Source organism: Siniperca chuatsi, linkage group LG6 (genome assembly GCF_020085105.1).
Source record: "Siniperca chuatsi isolate FFG_IHB_CAS linkage group LG6, ASM2008510v1, whole genome shotgun sequence".
NCBI classification, from domain to species: Eukaryota; Metazoa; Chordata; class Actinopteri; order Centrarchiformes; family Sinipercidae; genus Siniperca; species Siniperca chuatsi.
The window spans coordinates 22,879,991-22,898,847 of record NC_058047.1 but is presented as its reverse complement, the minus strand read 5'-3'; the positions used below and the strand labels follow the sequence as shown (position 1 = coordinate 22,898,847).

Here is an 18,857-nt window from a genome sequence, read left to right as displayed (position 1 = left end):
CAACTTGTCTTTCCAAAAATAATGTACCGGTTATCCTGGACAATCCACAGACTTCACTGTTGACAGCTTTCAGACAGTTTTCACAGAAGAAATAGTCCCAAAGAAAACTACTGACAGAGAGGGTTGTGGATTATCCAGTTACTGGATACTGTGTCTTTGTAATTTTTCAGTGCTTTGAGCGGCAAGAACAAAATTCCATTCACCTCCACAATACATATATAAAAACCTCACAGATTAGTATCTCACAACCTTGTCATGTAATGCTGAAAGTAACTGCATGGTCAGAACCACAGTGGGTAAGGGAGAAAATGTTTTTTGTGTGTGATTTGGGTGAACTGATCCTTTAAAAATCAGTAGAGGTTCAGTTTGTCCTGTATAATATGGAATTAACAAAGTGTGTTAAAGTTGTTGTAATGCCTTTCCCTTTTCCATGGGGAGGTGGGGAGAAGAAAAGCAAGAGGTGGAAGGCCTTGTTTTGTTGTCGGTTGCTAATAAATGACAGCTTGCATTAGAGGCTGCCAGTGTAGCAGAATGTGACAGGTCATTAAAGCCGTGTTAAATTATGACAAAATACTGTGGTACTTGCTTTACACTAACTAAAGACCCACTGGGGGTCACCTCTGCCAGGCACACACCATTAGGCTCACTCTCTCTTTCACACACACAAACCCAGATTAAAACCAAGTCAGATAAATAGACATATCAGTCATTTGGGATGTGTTTATTTGCAACAGTAATACATGGTAGAATACGTAAATCAAGAGAGAACCAAAAAATCATCTAAAAACCCACTGTAGAATGTCATATTCATAAAGATAAAAATAATGTGTCAATTTACATTAAGAAACTGTTAGCTGAGGTAAAGTTAAAATAGTTCTAGAAATGTTATGTACTCAAACAGCAACGTTTCCCCTTTTATTCAACTTCTTTGCTCATCTTCTAGTTGTCAAATTTTTAAGTTAATCAACATCGTAATCCAAAAGAGTTCTCAAGTGACATGGGGACTCTGGCCATAAAATAGGGAGTCATTGGCATCACAGTTGATGTAGTTGTAGCAGAGGATGCTGCGGTCCACACAAAGATGCTCAGACAGCAGCAGTTTGGCACCTGACCAACAGACAGACAGATGGCAACATCACTGTATCGTAAAGACTATTCTGGGGGAATGGGATAGAGGAGAGGAGCAGTCTGGGCTACAGTGAATGAGACTGTGTCTGCTGCCTGCAACATAGAGTTGGAATATAGGTTTGTGGTACAGAAACACAGGGCTGTGGTGCGTACATAGGCTTTGGGTAACATAAACTGCAGAAGCTAAGTTGTTTGGGCCATAACAATGGGAGGTGGTGGGACTTGAAAAGACAAATAGGGGAAAGGTGTGCAGCTGGAATCAGGGTTAGTAAGCGAAGTTAAGACAAAGACCTATAACATCCATTCACAAGAACAAAACAATATCAGAGGGCGAAAGAGGGCAGCAAAACATAGTGGGAAAACGGGAAAAAAAGAAAACATATGTTGGTATTGCTTGGGTTAACGTCAAGAGTTTGCATAACTGAAGCCTTCCTATTTTATGGCACAGAAGTCCGGTGGACAAAATGGTTGTTGTTATCGTTATTTACAAAATGAGTTTGGCAAACCAACGATCAGATGCCTTAAAGCCATGTTGACTCTATAACTCCTATAGAGCTGACCCCAGCGGCTTGATTGACTTATAAAATAAAAATTCCATTTTTCGATTTCTTCTTTTTTTTTTTAATCAGTATTGTACAAAAGCTATAGAGAATGAACAGATCGATCACAGAATCTGTTTGACTTGCAACACTTCCCTCTCAGGGTCCATTCCTCAGTATGTCTGGTCCTCTGGCCTCTGTGTGAGTCTGTCTGCGAGGAGAGACATTTGGCAAATTACTGTGTGTATGCATGTTAGAGAGGGTGAGAGATGACTGTGTGTGTGCGTGTGTTTGTGTGGTGAGCATATGTAGGCTGACTGCTGGGTGCACAGTATGTGTGTTGTTGGTGTGTGAGTAGCTCCCAGAGAGTCTGTTTCTGCATAGTGATCCAGCAGACACTCACTAAGAATGGGGAGAAAACACACGAACCAACCAACTAATCAGAAGCAGTGATCCCAGTAACGGGGACCCCTGATAGGCCCGTTAGAGTCTAGCTCCTCCTGTGCGATCTCCTCACTACAGATGCAGATTCTGTCAGTTAAAACGAAAGATGATCATTCTAATCCAGATGAGCGTGTGTGTGTGAGGGTGTGTGTCGGAGACAGGGAGGCACTGCTTGATTCAGTCCCTCCTTGGCAGCACAGTTTCTGGCCACACACAGGAGGCAGAGGGAGTAGTGTTAGAGCGAAGATAGAGAGGAGGAAGAGGAGGGAGGGAAGAGAGGGAGAGAGGGGAAGAGCAGGTTACGTCTGTAAGGCTGGGTGTGAGTTGCAACAGGGAAAAGAGAGAAGAGGAGAAGACAGCGCAGTGGAGGGAGAATCCGTCTCAGTGATTGATATCCCTCCTGCCTGGAGTGAATGACCGAGAGGGCTCCTCTCAGGAGGAGAGAAGATTGCAGAGAGGAGGAGGACGAGCACAGGATGAGGAGGAGGACAGAGGGAGCATGGAGGCTTCTCCTGGGAGGTTGTTAGCCAGAAGAGGTGAACAAGAAGGGCTTGGCCAGGCAGGGAGATGTGTCACACACACACACACACACACACACACACACACACACACACACACACACACACAAACACACACACAAGGTGAGGGTTCTCCTCCTGTTCTCTCAGTGCTGGTCAGGTCTGTCTTCCTGTGTGTCTCTTTATTTCTTCCCTTTGTTGATCTGGGCGTAGAGAGGGTCCTTCCCCTTCTGTGTGTGAGAGAGAAGAACATCAGCAACTTTGAAAACCTTTTACTTTTCTCTGTGAAAACCTGGTTGGATTTGTCACGTCAACAGAATGAATGTTACATAATTAAAAAGGGAGGGACTGAGCTTCTGATTCATTCTCTCAGCCGACTGAATTGCAAGTATCACCAACCTGCAAGCCCTGACAAGCAAGATCCGGATCTGCACAGGTTTGTTAGTTCCTGTACCTAACTTGACCACCAGGTGGCAGTAGCACACTGCTTTGGAGGAGACGTCCAATCATTTCTCCTCTCAGCCCCATTTAGAGCCCTCACTGAAAAATCCACCTCTCACTCTTTCTCAACCTGTGTGTGTGTGCGTGTCTGAGTTATTGTTTCTGAGTGTGTCATTGTGCACGCGCATGCATATTCTCTCCCACTCCAGGCTCCCTTCAGGACCAGTATGAATCAGAGGTATAAACTAGCGCCTTGAAAGACCAGTTATGAGTCATCATGTCTGTATTTCTCTCCAACTGAGCTGGAAGACAACAGTGGATGATGGAACACCCTGCAGTCACTGACAATGGGCCCTTTTATTATCGTACACATAATTACAGCCAGCCACTCAATCTGCCATGCAGACATCTTGATTGGAGACTACTGACTGGCCTATTATATTCTGGACGACTTCTCTCAGTCGGTGCAGAGAAGTGTGCTTAGAGTTTGGGGTCCACCAGTAGCTCCCACACGAGGATACAGTACTTAACGTTCATAGAATCTGATGAAAACTGAGGATGTTAGCCGACTGGAGTGCTGATGTGAGAAAAAGTGTGAAATTCTCTCAAGGCTAAAAAAACCGAATGATGTTACGGTCTAGCAATCCTCAGATACAACGGTTTCTGCTGCCCTTCAGTTAAATTATACTACATGAAGGGACATTTAGAGACAACATGATGGCACAAACTAAGGCAAAGACACATCTATGTGAAAATGTTTAACTTGAGCAAAAACTGAATGATTATCCTGAGTTGTATGAATCCACTTCCTTAATGTAGAGTCAAGGAGGAAGTCTGGTGGAAAACAGGAGAATTTCTGATAAGTTTCAGTCTTCCTGAGCTGTTAAATTTAAACATAAACATACTTCACACACGTTTTTTGCATGTTGGCGCACAATGTACAATGTAGAGCTGAAAAAATGTGTTGTTTAATTGATTGATTGTCGATCAACAGAAAATTAACTGATAATCGTCATTTTTTCTTAACAAAAACACTAAACCTCAATACTTTCAATATGTCACCTTGGGCTCTGGGAAATGGTAATGGCTATTTTTGACTATTTTGTGACATTTTATGGACAAAACAGTAAATTGACTGATTGAGAAAATAAGCAGCAGATTTATCAATAATGAAAATAATGGGGGTTGCAGCCCTATTAAAGTTGATGTTCATAACAACTGTAGTTGTCCAATGGTTGGGTGTGGCCAAAACAGTAAAAGCAATTCTGTGTTGAAATTTGTACAAATAAAGCAACATATGATATCTGAACGTAGCTCTCTCATGGGACAGAGTGGTATTTGGGAGAAAAAAGAAGACAGACTTTTAGAAAAGCTGCTTCACGCTCAAAATCACACCAAAACCTGATCTGTTGCATAATCTGCATCAGCTTTCATCTGAACAGAAAAGGTTCGGATGAATGCTTTAGCTAAGGCTTTGGGCTCCGGGATACAGAGCTGTAACTGTAGGGCCTGCCAAGGCCAGACAGTCAGCAGAAAGTAGCTGCCAACAGCCCTGAGAGAGGTGACAAAGAGGCTGAGACAAGCAGTGACAGCAAACACACACCGCTCAGCCCCTGCACCAGAGCCACAGCCCGGCAGTGTCACCCCGCATCATCTAACCAGCGCTGCCAACCGAGGCCACTTGAGCTCCGTAAACCCCGGGCCGAAAGAGAGAGGGGAGGGACTGGGTGGAGGTATGAGTGATGTGCTGGCGTAGCACCAGCCTGAAGGCCCAAATATCTGGCCTGGCTGGTATACGTGTGGACATTTATGTGCGTGCGTGTGAGTGGTAGGCCCTGGGCAGGGGGAGCAATGTGAGATTGCTCAGTGAACTGTGGAAGCAGGCCATTTCATGGCTGAGACTCGGGAGCGTTCGCTGGACATGATGAGATCACCCCAGAAAAAACACTTACACTCCCACTAGCCTGAACACATGTCTGTTGGAGCCACACAGTGAGAGGGGGAGGACAGGACAGGCGGTCATGGCCAGCAGCAAACACACACTCACAAACACACACACATATTTTTGGCTCCAATATGAGCACAGGTGGTGACAGTATCAATCACAGGTGTGCTTGTCTGGAGAATGACTGGGCCTAATGCACAGGTGTGCGTGTTTGTGTGTGTGTGTTTGGGGAGATGTCTAAAGTCGATGTGATTGAGCAAGTAAACACCATATGGGAGCAGAGCCATTGGACCAGGACCAAGGCAGTCCACCTACTAGAGAGGAAAAACTCTGTGCTTCTGGCCATAACACAGTCAGTCTGCAGCCAGATTCACCACTCAGTACTCTACAATCCATCCTCCCACTTAAGGCCCACGTCCACCTGCTGTCCTGCAGCTTTCAGTCCGTTTGAATATAAGGATGGTGGCCAACAGGGGAAAGAGGCTGCTCAGCCACCCCTCCTCCTCTCCAGGAGTGGGGAAGGACTGGAAGGCTTCTTGGGTTTTAATTAATGCCAATTATGTCGGGGCAGTCATTAATCTTGGCACCCCAGTATTAGCTGATGAAAACAAAACCATTACATTTTTCCCTGTGTGAGTGCCAGCAGCTATCATTAAGGAGCCACAGTCGGGAATTGTGTGGGTGAAGACACCGGGTGGGGAGGCAGGGATCAAAATGGCTCTCTTCTTTGGTGTGTGTGTGTGTTTGTGTGTGTGTGTCCCTCTGTCTCCTTGAGCAGGCAAACTGCATGTTGACATGTCTCTAAAAGAAATTTCCAGCCTATACAAGTTGTGTAAAAGTTTTCCTGTAGGATGATGAGCAAAAAGTGTGAAAACATACATATCATCAGTTCCCTGAGTTTTGATAGTAGCTGCTTGTCTTTATAAGTTTGATCCTCTTACAATAATGCACATATTATGAGACATATTACATAATGTAACATACGTAATGCATAAAATGAGAGCACACATCATTTTTATATTAAGTTAAACATCCAAGATCAGCATATTGTACATAACATTGGCAAATCCCAGAAGACGTCCTGTTCACTGGAGTGCACAGTTTCTGATTGGCTGTCACACACTGTTGGCTTTCCTAGTGAGATGTGTGCTATTTAGGGAACTGGGCGTGATTTAGGTGCACGTCACAAAGACACGACACAATGAGAGCACAGAGCACTATGGCCAAAGTGATCATGCGTGATAAACTCGTCACACATTGCTTCAAAAACTCACACATGCAATGCCACCTCATAATAGATAGATAGATAGTGACAAAACTCCGGGTGATGCTACAATAAAAATTACCAGCACATGAACTGAAACACAAGCAAATCCTCATACATGCAGTCACATACATGACAAACCACTCAAAGTCAGTCAAACACATGCCTTCCTTTGAGCATGCGTGACAGCAGGTGAAGGAGAAATGGGGAAAAACTGTGAAAATGAGACCAAAGACACAACAGAAGAAGGAAAAGATGAAAACAGATGCAGCACACTGAGACTGATGTAAGTGGGAGGTACAAGGGCAGGGAGGTGAAGAAGGAGGTGTTAGGGGGGAGGAGAGGTATCAATACCTACCCTGCCCTGCTGCTATCTAGCTCCCAGCCTCTGGACTGGCCTGGTCAGGGCTGGGCTCTGCTGTCTCACTGGGGCAGGGCGACCCAGAACCACAAGCCTAAAGAGGGGAAGAAGGGGAGGAAGGAAGAGAAAAGTGTGGAGAGAAAAGTTGATGGAGGAGTGTAAGAGAAGGGAAGAAGGGGGAGTGGAAAGTAAACAGAGAAGAATAAATCTGAAAGGAGGACTGCAGGATTGGTAAAGAGTACAACAGTAGACGTAAAAAGGAAGCAAAAGAGAAAAGATGTCAATACTCTGAAGGAGAAATAAAGACGCTTGAAGTGAGAAACCACAGCCTGTCTCTTCTCAGACACATTTGCAAATACACACAAACATACTTAAACACACACACACACACGCGAGCAGTCATTTACCGTTGTCTATTATGAAAGCCTCTGTGGAGTTCATTATATTGATCTGCTGCTTTTTTTCCTAAAACACTTCCGCTTTTTACACCTCGCCCAGCAGAGAGCAGGAGGCTGTTCTCCTGCCTTGGCTCCATCTTCCCTGCCTTTCTTTCCTTCTTTCTTTCTTTCTTTCTTTCTTTGTAACCTTTTCGCCGCACTCAGTCACTCTTTGCCGCCACCAATGCACATTTCTCTGGGTTGTGTAAAGCTTCTGTGTGTTATTCAGGCCTGGTGACATTTTCAGCAGTGTGAAAGGCCTCTATTTTTTTTCAATAATAGCTGGATTGGAGGCATAAAACTAATGTTTCACGCATGGAGAGTGGAGACTAAAAGAGAAGAAAGAGGCAAGCATGAAAAACACAAAAAAGAGGGAGCGACAGAAAGAAAAATGGCAGGGAAAGTACTAGAAAAGTCTTCTTGGAAGGTCACTCATTCTACAAGGACTTTGGTCAAAGGGGGAGTTTCTCCACTCTCCCTAAAATCTCTCTTTATCTTCTCATCTTTCCTTAATTTCTCTCACTTTCTCTCTCTTAAATGAAGGTGCTGCTGGCAAAATAAATATTAATTGCCCCTGGAAGAAGATTTGGGGCATTATTCCTTCTCTATCTCACCAGAGATGAGTCTGTCCATATAGAAGTAGTGATGTATGGATGCTACCTGGCTGGTATTAATAACAGCTTAATGATGCCTCTGACAATTCCACCAGCTAATTTAACGCTTTGTTGACCATGCACACGCACACACACACACACACACTGAACCACATACTTATGCAGGCACACAGCTAATGTTCACACAGAAACACACACTTCATGTGCACATTCACACATGCACTGATACACACTCGAACACTAAGGGACACAACAGCATTGGCCCCCTAATCAGTCTGAGTGATTACCTGGCCCGCCAACACTGCTACAAAGGCTATTTATCAGCAGATCTCAACACACTGCGCAGGTTATAGCAGCATAAGGAGTGAGTTATTAAAGGCACACACACAAACCTCTTTTACCATTCTCACACACACACACACACAAATATACACACTTACAGCATCTTCCTCTCCACTGCGACTAGGGCTGCCTTCTGCTTCCCCAAACGAGTCGTCTGTGGGGGGGTCTGTGGCGTCAGTGGGGGGGTCACTGACATGGGAGGCTGAGGACTTGGAGGGAGAGCTCTGCCTGGGAGCTGGGGTGGGTGCTGCAGGGGAGGACAAGCTGAGTCAGATGTAGCTACAGACAGAAAAAGCTACAGAAAAAGCAGGTCACTTAGAGTTCAGACAAACATGAATAGATAGAGGTCTTACGTGAGTTGGTGGATGGTGTTGTGGAGGTGACTGGTGTCAAATTCATTTGAGAAATGTCAAAGTCGTCACAGTCGTCTGTGTCCTGGGCAGTGCCCACACGGCTGAAGTAAGTGCTGAATGCCTCTGAGGTTCCTGTTAAACTGGGCTGTTCACCTTTTTTCGAAGGCATGGCCGGAGGCTTTGCCAGCTGAAAATCCTGAAGGACGAGGCAAACATTGGTCAGGTAGGCAAACGTAAAAACTGGGCACAGTAACTTTGACTACTTTGACTTACTGCATGAGCATTCAAAATGTAAACCGTTCTTATTTTTAATGGGAGACCCCACAGGTACAAATTTGATGAAGATCACTTGATCAACGTGGCTAAAACCTGAGTTGTAGTGCTTCCTGTCTTGGTCTCAAGATGTTTTTTCTATTGTCTTGAACTTAACTCAATCTTTTTGGACTCAGACTTGTCTCAGTGTTTGGTCTCAAACGTAATGGGTTGGACTGTTGGTGGAACAAACTCCACAGAGGCTCATACTAAATCTAGGTTGATCTCTCGACCAAATTCCAGTTGTACCCAGGCCCCGCTCTTTGAGATTAGGAAGCAAACAAAACAGTAAGAATGCCAAGTTAAGGTGCCGAAAATGTCCACAATGTCCTCAGTACATGATGGGTCAGGGACCTCTGTTGCATATTGTTCCCCATCTCTCTCCCCTCATTTCCTGTTGGCTATCTAATAAAGGCATATAATGCCCCAACAGAAAAAGAATGACAAGCTAAACACGGTTCCTGGTTTCTCTGGTTGATGTTAAATAATTTGCAATTTTGCTACTAATTTCTTCTTTTGCGTCATGACCACACTTTCTAAAAAAGACAACACAGAAAATAGACTTCCCAGTAAATATCATAACTGTGGTTTCATCAGAATACTTTATTAACCCTCCACCTTGAACATCTTCCTTGCCCTCTCCCCGTGCTGCGGACTCGACGACGCTGAAGGGGAGGCAGCTGAAGCACTGGCTCCAGCACCTGAATGGCTCTCGCCGGCTGGAGTCACAGTCGTGAGGGGGGTGAGAGTCTGGAACATGGCGGCAGGCAGAGTGCCCACAGGTTGGGCAGGGAGGTAGGCTGTGGGGGGGAAGGCTCCGGCTGCCATGGCTGCCCACTGCTGCTGAGTTGCAGGGAAGATGTTGGCCTGGCCCCAGATGAGAGGCTGGCCACCTGGCAGCACCTGGGCTACAGGACCTAGCGGAGACTGGACTCCGAAGGCCAGCGGTGTCTGGGCAGCAAACGCCTGCTGGGACCAGTGGCCGGGGGGTACTGCTCCCATCGTCACATAACCTGTTGGTGAGTGACAAGAGAGCAAAAAGTTTGAGGCTAAGATATACAGGAATATTTCGCAAAATCTTAATGATAAAGGTAAAAAAGAACACAAAAGAGGAAGTGATTAAAATACCCACAGAGCATATGCTCAACACTGCTTTTCTTCTACACACACAGAAAATAACCCATGCATCACAAGAGAGTGCTGCCCTACTTCTGCCTGCAGCTAATGCGGTGTCTCTTAATGGTCATGGTGAACTATCATAATTACTTCCAGAATGAGGCAGAGTCATTATGAAAAGGAAGAGCTCAACACACACTCATTAAAATCACTCAAACTCATCAGTAGAAGTGTTTTCTATTACACACTTGCTAGTCTCCTGTTTGCGGTGTCCAGTTGTTATCTACAGCAGAGAAAGATGACATTTAAACTCAGTTGCTCTGCTACACTGACATATGAGAGAGAGAGAGAGGAGGAGAGGGGACTAACAGAGGTAAGGAGGGGAGTAAAAGGAGGAGAACCAGAAAAACTATGACGTATACACCAGCATCTAATTCACAGAAGCCCTGTGCATCCCAAGGAATCTACAATCATCTCAGCATGTTTTATTACTTTCCTCTGACCACCACAGTTGCCTCAGGTAAATCAGCAGCATCTGAGACAGCAAGCTAATAATGCATTTCAATATTGCCCTCATCTACATTTCAATTCTATCCTGTCCCTCTCTATTTTTCTCAACCCCTGCTCCCCCCCATCTCTTTCCTCTGCCCTCTGCCTCTGAATCTTCTGACTCTCCAGCTTCCCTTCATCTTCTTTCTCGACTCTCTCTCTCCCGCTGCGTTTGTTTTCCCTCCGTTTGTAGCAGTGGTGTATTTAAGCAGAAAATGAAGGTCCTACCTGAGGGCACAGACGCAGGATTGAAGGGAGCAAACAGTTCCGTGGGAGGCTGCAGGCCCTGCGAGGGGTCGAGGGTGTTGGCTGGAGAGGCGGGGGTCTGCACGGGTTGTGATTAGAGGCCGGATTGAGGAAAAGAGAGAGAAAAACACATCATTGGAAATACAGTTAGGATTTTATATGATGTAAATCACAAACTGTGTATGTATGACAGTTACTCACCGATGGAGAGGTAATGTCAGGAGGTGTGGACATGTCTCCAAAAATCTCTAATTGGTTGATATTCTGAGAATAAGAGAAAGTATATACTACCAGTGAGGTATAATAACAATACTGTTATACTATAAACATTATCTGGGTCAGTTTACATTCCAGTGCAACATGCATCACACACTGCATGCAACACAACACTAGCTTGGTATGTTTGTGGTACCTACCTGAGCACTGGCAGTAACATGGAAGAGGTCACAGAGGGGTGAGGAGAGATGGGATAATGAGATGAAATGATTGATTATGATGACATACCTACCAAGAGTTATCACAATTTTTGTACTCTGCTCCACATAAAGACGTTTTCCACCAGCTGGTCTAAAGGCAGACTAGCCCCCCCCCCGTATCATTACAGCGTCTTCTTCTGGACAAGTCATTAATGTTCCCCTGTTGTAGAGGATGTGTGGTGTGCCTCAGAGGGAATAGCTATCAAACACAGCAGTCTTTCTATTTGATCTGAATTTGTTCGGTATCGTTCTGTTTCCTTTCACAGTCTCCCCATGATCCTTCTCTTTAGTATCTCCACATTAATAATATCTTTGGGCCGGTGGCAAGTGAAGGAATATTTTTAGTCGTAAAGGAATTTAAGCCTTGAATACATGGTCATAGATTAGCATAAATCATGGATGCAGATAATTTCTTTTGAGATAATGAATGTTCTTAGAATATCTTCCCTCTCGTTCTGTCTTGTAGGTCACACATAGACCAAAAAGTTATTGTTACATCTATCAGAAAATAGATCTGTGGGCATGGTGTTTTACAGTTATATGTCTGGATGGGTATGTTAGGCTTAGGTTTAAGAGAGGAGGGGCATAGGAGGCTGTAATATGGACTATTGTTGCTGCAGAATCTAGCACAGCAGATAAAGATCATCTCAACAAGATAAGCTAGATATCCAAGATATGCAAAATGGTGCATCCACAAGGACTGATAACAGGATGTCGATGGGATTAAATTCACAAAACACATTTTAAGAAACACTCTTCTTAAACTTAAATACAATAAATTCCTATAGTTGTTACTGAATGTTGTGGCACTGAGTACTCTGAGTCAATACCACAGAGCATTTGCTAATAGTCTTCAAACAGAAACTACCGGCTCAGGAAAAATGCCACTGGAGCGAGTGTTCAAACAGTACACGAAGTTAGACGTTTATAGACTTTCTGTCCACTTTTAGTTAAGTCACTCGACTCAATATTCTTTAGGTGTGTGGTTTTGGGGTGGTGGGGTCAGGTTGCTGTGATTATCAGTGTTATGAATGCTTTATTAATGTGCTCCGAGTAGCTTGACTCTGCATGTGTGTCTGCAGGCCAGATGACCGCCGCTGTCTGCTAACCCCCGTGACCCCCACCAGTTCGCTGACAGACACTCTAACCTTTATGTCCACTCCGCCCTTAAAGGACCGCAGCTCAGAGCTACTAGGGTGTTTTTCTCTACAGCTCGTCCGCCCTCTTTCAAACATGTACACATGCAGGTGTGAATGCACGGGTACACCTATACATACGGTACTCAACTCTACCTCTGCCTCAACCTGGTTACTATGCAACAGCAAGGTTGCATGTTTTATTCATAAATGACAGGGGTCAAGAGTTGGGGTGACTTACAACTAGAGAAGAACAAAAGTGGTGGGGTACAGGGGAGGACAGGAGATCATCTGAGGATATGCCTAAAGAAGCAGTTCATGGGGCCTGATAGGTAACCTTTAGGACAGTATGTTCCCTGCTCACAAATACTGAAAACCCTCCTAGCTTTTGTCTGAACCCCAACAACAAGAGCACTTTCCTTTGCCGTATGTACGTAGCCTTACCTGAGACACCATTTCCAGGTCTAAGTCTATCAGATCCGCCACAGCCTGCTGTTGCTGCTGTTGTTCAGTTTGTTCTTGTTGGACTGGCTGATCATGATAATGATGTTGATGATGATGGTGATGGTGGGGGGTGTTTTGATGTCCGTTCTGCAATCACAACCCCAGAGTTAGATGGCAGGTGGGATGAAAATGTGCTCACACACAAACATATTAGTTTGTTTTTCATACACTCGGAGAGAGGGCGTGACAGAAGGGAGTGGGGCGATTAAGGGGGGAATATGATGGTCTGCAGGTGTTATAGTCACAAAACACACTCATGTACATACACACACACACACACACACACACACACACACACACACACACACACACACACAGGCACAGAGAAAGGTTCTTCTTGACAGACTTAGAGCCCAAGTGAAGATTTAAAAAGGTTTAAAGATCATCCCTATCTTTAGTCTAAACAATAGCACCGAGCTGAGGTTTAAACCCTCTATGTGTTTCTGTAAAGCCTGCTCCCCTGTGACAGGAACCACAGTGTGAGACAGACCGACAGGCAGGCAGACACAGTAAGAAGAGCTGGATTAACTAACATGCTGTATGTGAGAGCAAAGGGAGGGATTATTACATTATAGGGGAAAAAAACAGCTTCCTTCCTGCTAGCTTGCTTTGTGTCATCACTAACTGGATCAAAGTGAATTACAATCTAAAAATTACAGGATAAGACCAGTGATATGTTATCTTTTTACTATCAGCAACAAATCCCATGAAAAAAACAAACAAAAGTTAATTGATCCTACTAACTAAGTGTCTGTGTAGCCAACAGCTGATATAGCTTGTGCCTTCAGGCTTCTGAACTATGCTGTATTTACATGTATTTTGCACCCACCCCCAAAAAATCTGACTGTACAAACATCTTCCAATATTTTTTTCAGCTATAGCAGAATGATGTTCTGCCAGACCTTTCGCCATCACTGGTAATGAAATATGAATGATGTGCAGATTGGTCTGGCAAAGCAAGAGTAGTTGGTCCACTACAATATTGCTGAGTGCATGCTTTTCTTTGGATGAAAGCATTAAGTATGGCTATCATTAGCTGATGCTGAAGAACAATAACAGCTTGCCTAATACTAATCAGTTCTGGAAATACATTTTTCTTTTTAACTCTGAACTTATAATGGTTCATTTAAATCCAACTGATGAATGCACCTAATTTACCAGTTGGATTGAAACATACAGTATCTGCTGTTATCTTGGCTAAAAGCTACTGTTGCCCATTCTTCTGCCTTTCTTTCTTCACTCATGCTATGTCCATCCCTCTCTCTCTCACCCTGTCAATTATCCCTCTGTGGCCATATCCCAGCCCTTTATCTTTATCAGTACAGCCGTCACCTATCAATTAGCCATCTCCAGGGAAACAGTAATTACCTGTGCACATGTGTTCTGCATACAATTACCGCAGCCCCTTTAATTAACGCCACTTTGCTGATCACCCTGGCACACGCCGAAAACACTGCTGAACAGTCACATGCAAACACAAACACACACAGACTCACAACTCTGAACAAAACACAACTGGACTACGGACATTTTTCTCTCCCCTTAAGTCATTTTCTCTGTCACACTCATTCACACACATACACTCAAACACAGACACCAAAACCCACACTACCACACACATGAACACTATTTTGATGCAACATTTATTTAAACTAGGAAGCTAGGCCAATTAAGACATATTTTAATTTACAGTAATGACCCACTTATATGGGTCAAATATGTGATATGATGCTTACATATCATATACAGTGAGGAAAATAAGTATTTGAACACCCTGCTATTTTGCAAGTTCTCCCACTTAGAAATCATGGAGGGGTCTGAAATTGTCATCGTAGGTGCATGTCCACTGTGAGAGACATAATCTAAAAAAAAAATAAATCCAGAAATCACAATGTATGATTTTTTAAGTATTTATTCGTATGATACAGCTGCAAATAAGTATTTGAACACCTGTCTATCAGCTAGAATTCTGACCCTCAAAGACCTGTTAGTCTGCCTTTAAAATGTCCACCTCCACTCCATTTATTATCCTAAATTAGATGCACCTGTTTGAGGTCGTTAGCTGCATAAAGACACCTGTCCATACAATCAGTAAGAATCCAACTACTAACATGGCCAAGACCAAAGAGCTGTCCAAAGACACTAGAGACAAAATTGTACACCTCCACAAGGCTGGAAAGGGAAACGGGCTACGGGGAAATTGCCAAGCAACTTGGTGAAAAAAGGTCCACTGTTGGAGCAATCATTAGAAAATGGAAGAAGCTAAACAGGACTGTCAATCTCCCTCGGACTGGGGCTCCATGCAAGATCTCACCTCGTGGGGTCTCAATGATCCTAAGAAAGGTGAGAAATCAGCCCAGAACTACACGGGAGGAGCTGGTCAATGACCTGAAAAGAGCTGGGACCACCGTTTCCAAGGTTACTGTGGTAATACACTAAGACGTCATGGTTTGAAATCATGCATGGCACGGAAGGTTCCCCTGCTTAAACCAGCACATGTCCAGGCCCGTCTTAAGTTTGCTAATGACCATTTGGATGATCCAGAGGAGTCATGGGAGAAAGTCATGTGGTCAGATGAGACCAAAATAGAACTTTTTGGTCATAATTCCACTAAACGTGTTTGGAGGAAGAAGAATGATGAGTACCATCCCAAGAACACCATCCCTACTGTGAAGCATGGGGGTGGTAGCATCATGCTTTGGGGGTGTTTTTCTGGACATGGGACAGGGCGACTGCACTGTATTAAGGAGAGGATGACCGGGGCCATGTATTGCGAGAACAACCTCCTTCCCTCAGTTAGAGCACTGAAGATGGGTCGAGGCTGGGTCTTCCAACATGACAATGACCCGAAGCACACAGCCAGGATAACCAAGGAGTGGCTCTGTAAGAAGCATATCAAGGTTCTGGCGTGGCCTAGCTAGTCTCCAGACCTAAACCCAATAGAGAATCTTTGGAGGGAGCTCAAACTCCGTGTTTCTCAGCGACAGGCCAGAAACCTGACTGATCTAGAGAAGATCTGTGTGGAGGAGTGGGCCAAAATCCCTCCTGCAGTGTGTGCAAACCTGGTGAAAAACTACAGGAAAAGTTTGACCTCTGTAATTGCAAACAAAGGCTACTGTACCAAATATTAACATTGATTTTCTCAGGTGTTCAAATACTTATTTGCAGCTGTATCATACAAATAAATAGTTAAAAAAATCATACATTGTGATTTCTGGATTTTTTTTTTTTTTTTAGATTATGTCTCTCACAGTGGACATGCACCTACAATGACAATTTCAGACCCCTCCATGATTTCTAAGTGGGAGAACTTGCAAAATAGCAGGGTGTTCAAATTCTTATTTTCCTCACTGTATCGTTTCATATCATATATCATACTAATCCAGTGTTTGAGCAGAGTTCATGTGTTTGGCTGGTTGGCGGTACTATGCTGACCTATACATGGTAGCGAGATCTTCTGTTGATTCAACAGACTCGCTCAGTTCTTACAGGGTCAAGGGCTCAGTAGATTGAAATGGTCTTATGTGTGTGTTTTATTGATTTGTCATTATTTAAGAAGGTGACAGACAGACAGAAGAGATTGCTTCAGACAAGAGGTTGCATTTCTGACATTGGTATCATTTTATCTCAGATGTTGTGTGTACACACAGCAATGATCTCATCTAATACTACTGTCCACTGTCAATCTTTCTACTGAGGAGACGATGAACCTCTCCTGCCAATGAAATAAACAGTAAATCCACTCTAAATAACAACAGATAAATGCCGCCGCCTCTGGTCACGCCTCAATCAGTAATGTCACAACAGGTGCTACTGCTGCAGTCACACCATATTGGCTAAATAGGAAGGATGTGAAAACATCTCCTTGTTAAATGTTCACACATTATTTCAAGATAGTCACCCCCAATGCAAGCCCTGCAGTCAGTCCATATAAACAACAATGTTGCCTAAATGTGTGTACTGGAAGCAGCAGCAGCTTTGCAGACATTTTAGCATCAATGTTTTGACACTTCTGCAGTTCTCTCCACTAAATGTAAGATGTTGCTATCCGAAATCCCTCATTTCTCCTTGAGGCTGCTCATATTAACAGTAGGATGTGAAAGCAGCATTTTGACTTCTGATGGAAAAGACCTGCTGTGACATCACTAACGGAGGTGCAACATTCTTGAAAGATTCATCCCATAGAGCAGCAAAGCAGCAGTTTTTGGCCCTCTGAGTCTGGATTTATCATAAAACCAAATTAAATTAGTAGTTTGCCACAAAATAAATTCTAAAATGTCTATGATGCATTTATATTTCTATGATCCTGGGTTATATTTAGTTCCTCTGACTGACAAAGAAGCAGCAAAGACTTGAATTCGTTTTATTTAAACCAGAGTCTACGACTAGTCCAATTGGTTGCACAACAAGAGAGAAATATTGGATTTTTTCACGTTCAGACACCTGCCAACACAAAGGCAATCCAAATAGCAGCATGTGTTGTGGGCTGGGTGAGGAGAGAACAGAAATACTATGGTGCCTGTAAGCTTCTTACCAATGCTGGGGATAATATGCAGCCAGAAAACTGCGAGACTGATTCCAAGCCTACCAAAATTCATAGAGTGGGTTTGTGAATGCCAGTAGTGACGTGGAGGAGTCCAGTTTTAGCGGTTTAAGGATAAAAGACCCACTGCAGGGGAACAGCAACATGGGATGAAGTGCAAATGCACATACAACCCCACAACCTCAGAACCACATGCACAGACACACTCAGGACAACAACCTGGTTATTGTTGGGTGTGAAGATTTTAGCAGATTGAATCAGGCACGAATATAACTAGCATCTTCACAGGCAGATAAAAGAGCAGCTGAGTTATAGTGCAGCCTGACAGTGGTCAAGGTCATCTTTCATTATAACCACTGGCAGTGTGAGCCAATAACAAGAGCTTGAAGATATACCACATGCACACGCGCACACACACACACACACACACACACACACACACACACAACAGTGATATATTTACACTGCAAAACACTCTTACTTATATGCATGAACTGTTCAACATCCTGACATATAGATTCAAAAATATGAATCCATGCACATTTAAAGTCAGATGTATAATTTATATCCATTAAAGGAAAGATATGACAGTGACAAAACGTGTGATCAGCGCAATCTGGGATAAGGTCATGCAGGTTTGTATTGGATTCACCACTGGCAAACCACAGCCAGTCATGCTTCATCAAGCAAACTGACATGACACACACATTCACACACAGTATCCAAGTTAACTATAAGGAGCAGGCACCACGGAGCACAAGGAGAAGGGCACCAGCCACCATAGCTACAGCACAAGCAGAAGAGTAGCACAGCACACTGTACAAGAGCACTGGGTCCCAGCAAACCTCTCAGGGAAAAATCACAGACACACTGGATCACTGTGAGGGAGAGATGTTAACAAGAAGTAGAATCACTGCAAAATTAGAGCTTCACAAGGCTCTTAAAAGGAGAGGGCACCGAAGGAAAAGGCTTTACACTCGAGTAATGGTGGGACAGCTGAGAGGTTTGTCTGAGAGGGGGAGGCAGGCTGAGGGGGGTGGTGGGACACAGGGAAACACACGGTCACTCACTGGGTGTCGCTTTGGGACGTCATAGACCCCTTCCTTCTGCTGACTGGTGGGAACCTACACAATTGGCCAATAAAGTCAGACAACAGCCAAGAGAGCCTGTGCCCTCTGGTTTAATCAAACAATGAAACAGTATTTACACATCATTGTTACAGCACTGCGACACACTGGATGCCAACACAATACCCTAAAACCTAGCTCCTCAGGAATCAAATCAATCACTAGTAGAGTGTGAGTGTATGTGTGTGAGTGTGTGCAGGGATAATCAGAATTAAAATCTGTGGAGTGAGAACTCATCTACTAGGCTAATCAGTAGACTATCGGCCTGCGGTGATGGTCTCCCTTTCTCGCTTTCTCCCTAATAAAGAATGGATAAGGCTGCTTATCACACCCACAGACATGTAATAACTCAGATTGTCACACACATGGAGACATGTAATATCTCTATGTCACACAGGCAGATAGATTTGACACTGTCTGCACTGAGAAGACACAATGAGCACTGATAGCAAAACGTTGATA

General features: G+C 44.0%; 1 protein-coding gene across 16 annotated transcripts in view; it reads right to left on the bottom strand.

Annotated features, from left to right (window-relative positions):
- Positions 1-705: 705 nt before the first annotated feature.
- The window catches only part of dab1a (DAB adaptor protein 1a), a 190,932-nt gene continuing 172,780 nt past the window's right edge, over positions 706-18,857 (bottom strand). For 7 of the 16 annotated variants that reach the window (XM_044198267.1, XM_044198269.1, XM_044198264.1 and 4 more), the window contains 9 exons: positions 18,339-18,392; positions 12,666-12,812; positions 10,811-10,873; positions 10,592-10,688; positions 9,317-9,711; positions 8,387-8,582; positions 8,132-8,280; positions 6,638-6,734; positions 706-2,859 (listed from right to left, as the gene is read on the bottom strand). In XM_044198267.1, the coding sequence (XP_044054202.1) occupies positions 6,654-6,734; positions 8,132-8,280; positions 8,387-8,582; positions 9,317-9,711; positions 10,592-10,688; positions 10,811-10,873; positions 12,666-12,812; positions 18,339-18,392 (1,182 nt within the window). In that variant the 3' untranslated portion in view covers positions 706-2,859; positions 6,638-6,653. The remainder of the gene's footprint in view (positions 2,860-6,637; positions 6,735-8,131; positions 8,281-8,386; positions 8,583-9,316; positions 9,712-10,591; positions 10,689-10,810; positions 10,874-12,665; positions 12,813-18,338; positions 18,393-18,857) is intronic. The other 9 variants (XM_044198270.1, XM_044198273.1, XM_044198274.1 and 6 more) reach the window with 5 other exon arrangements.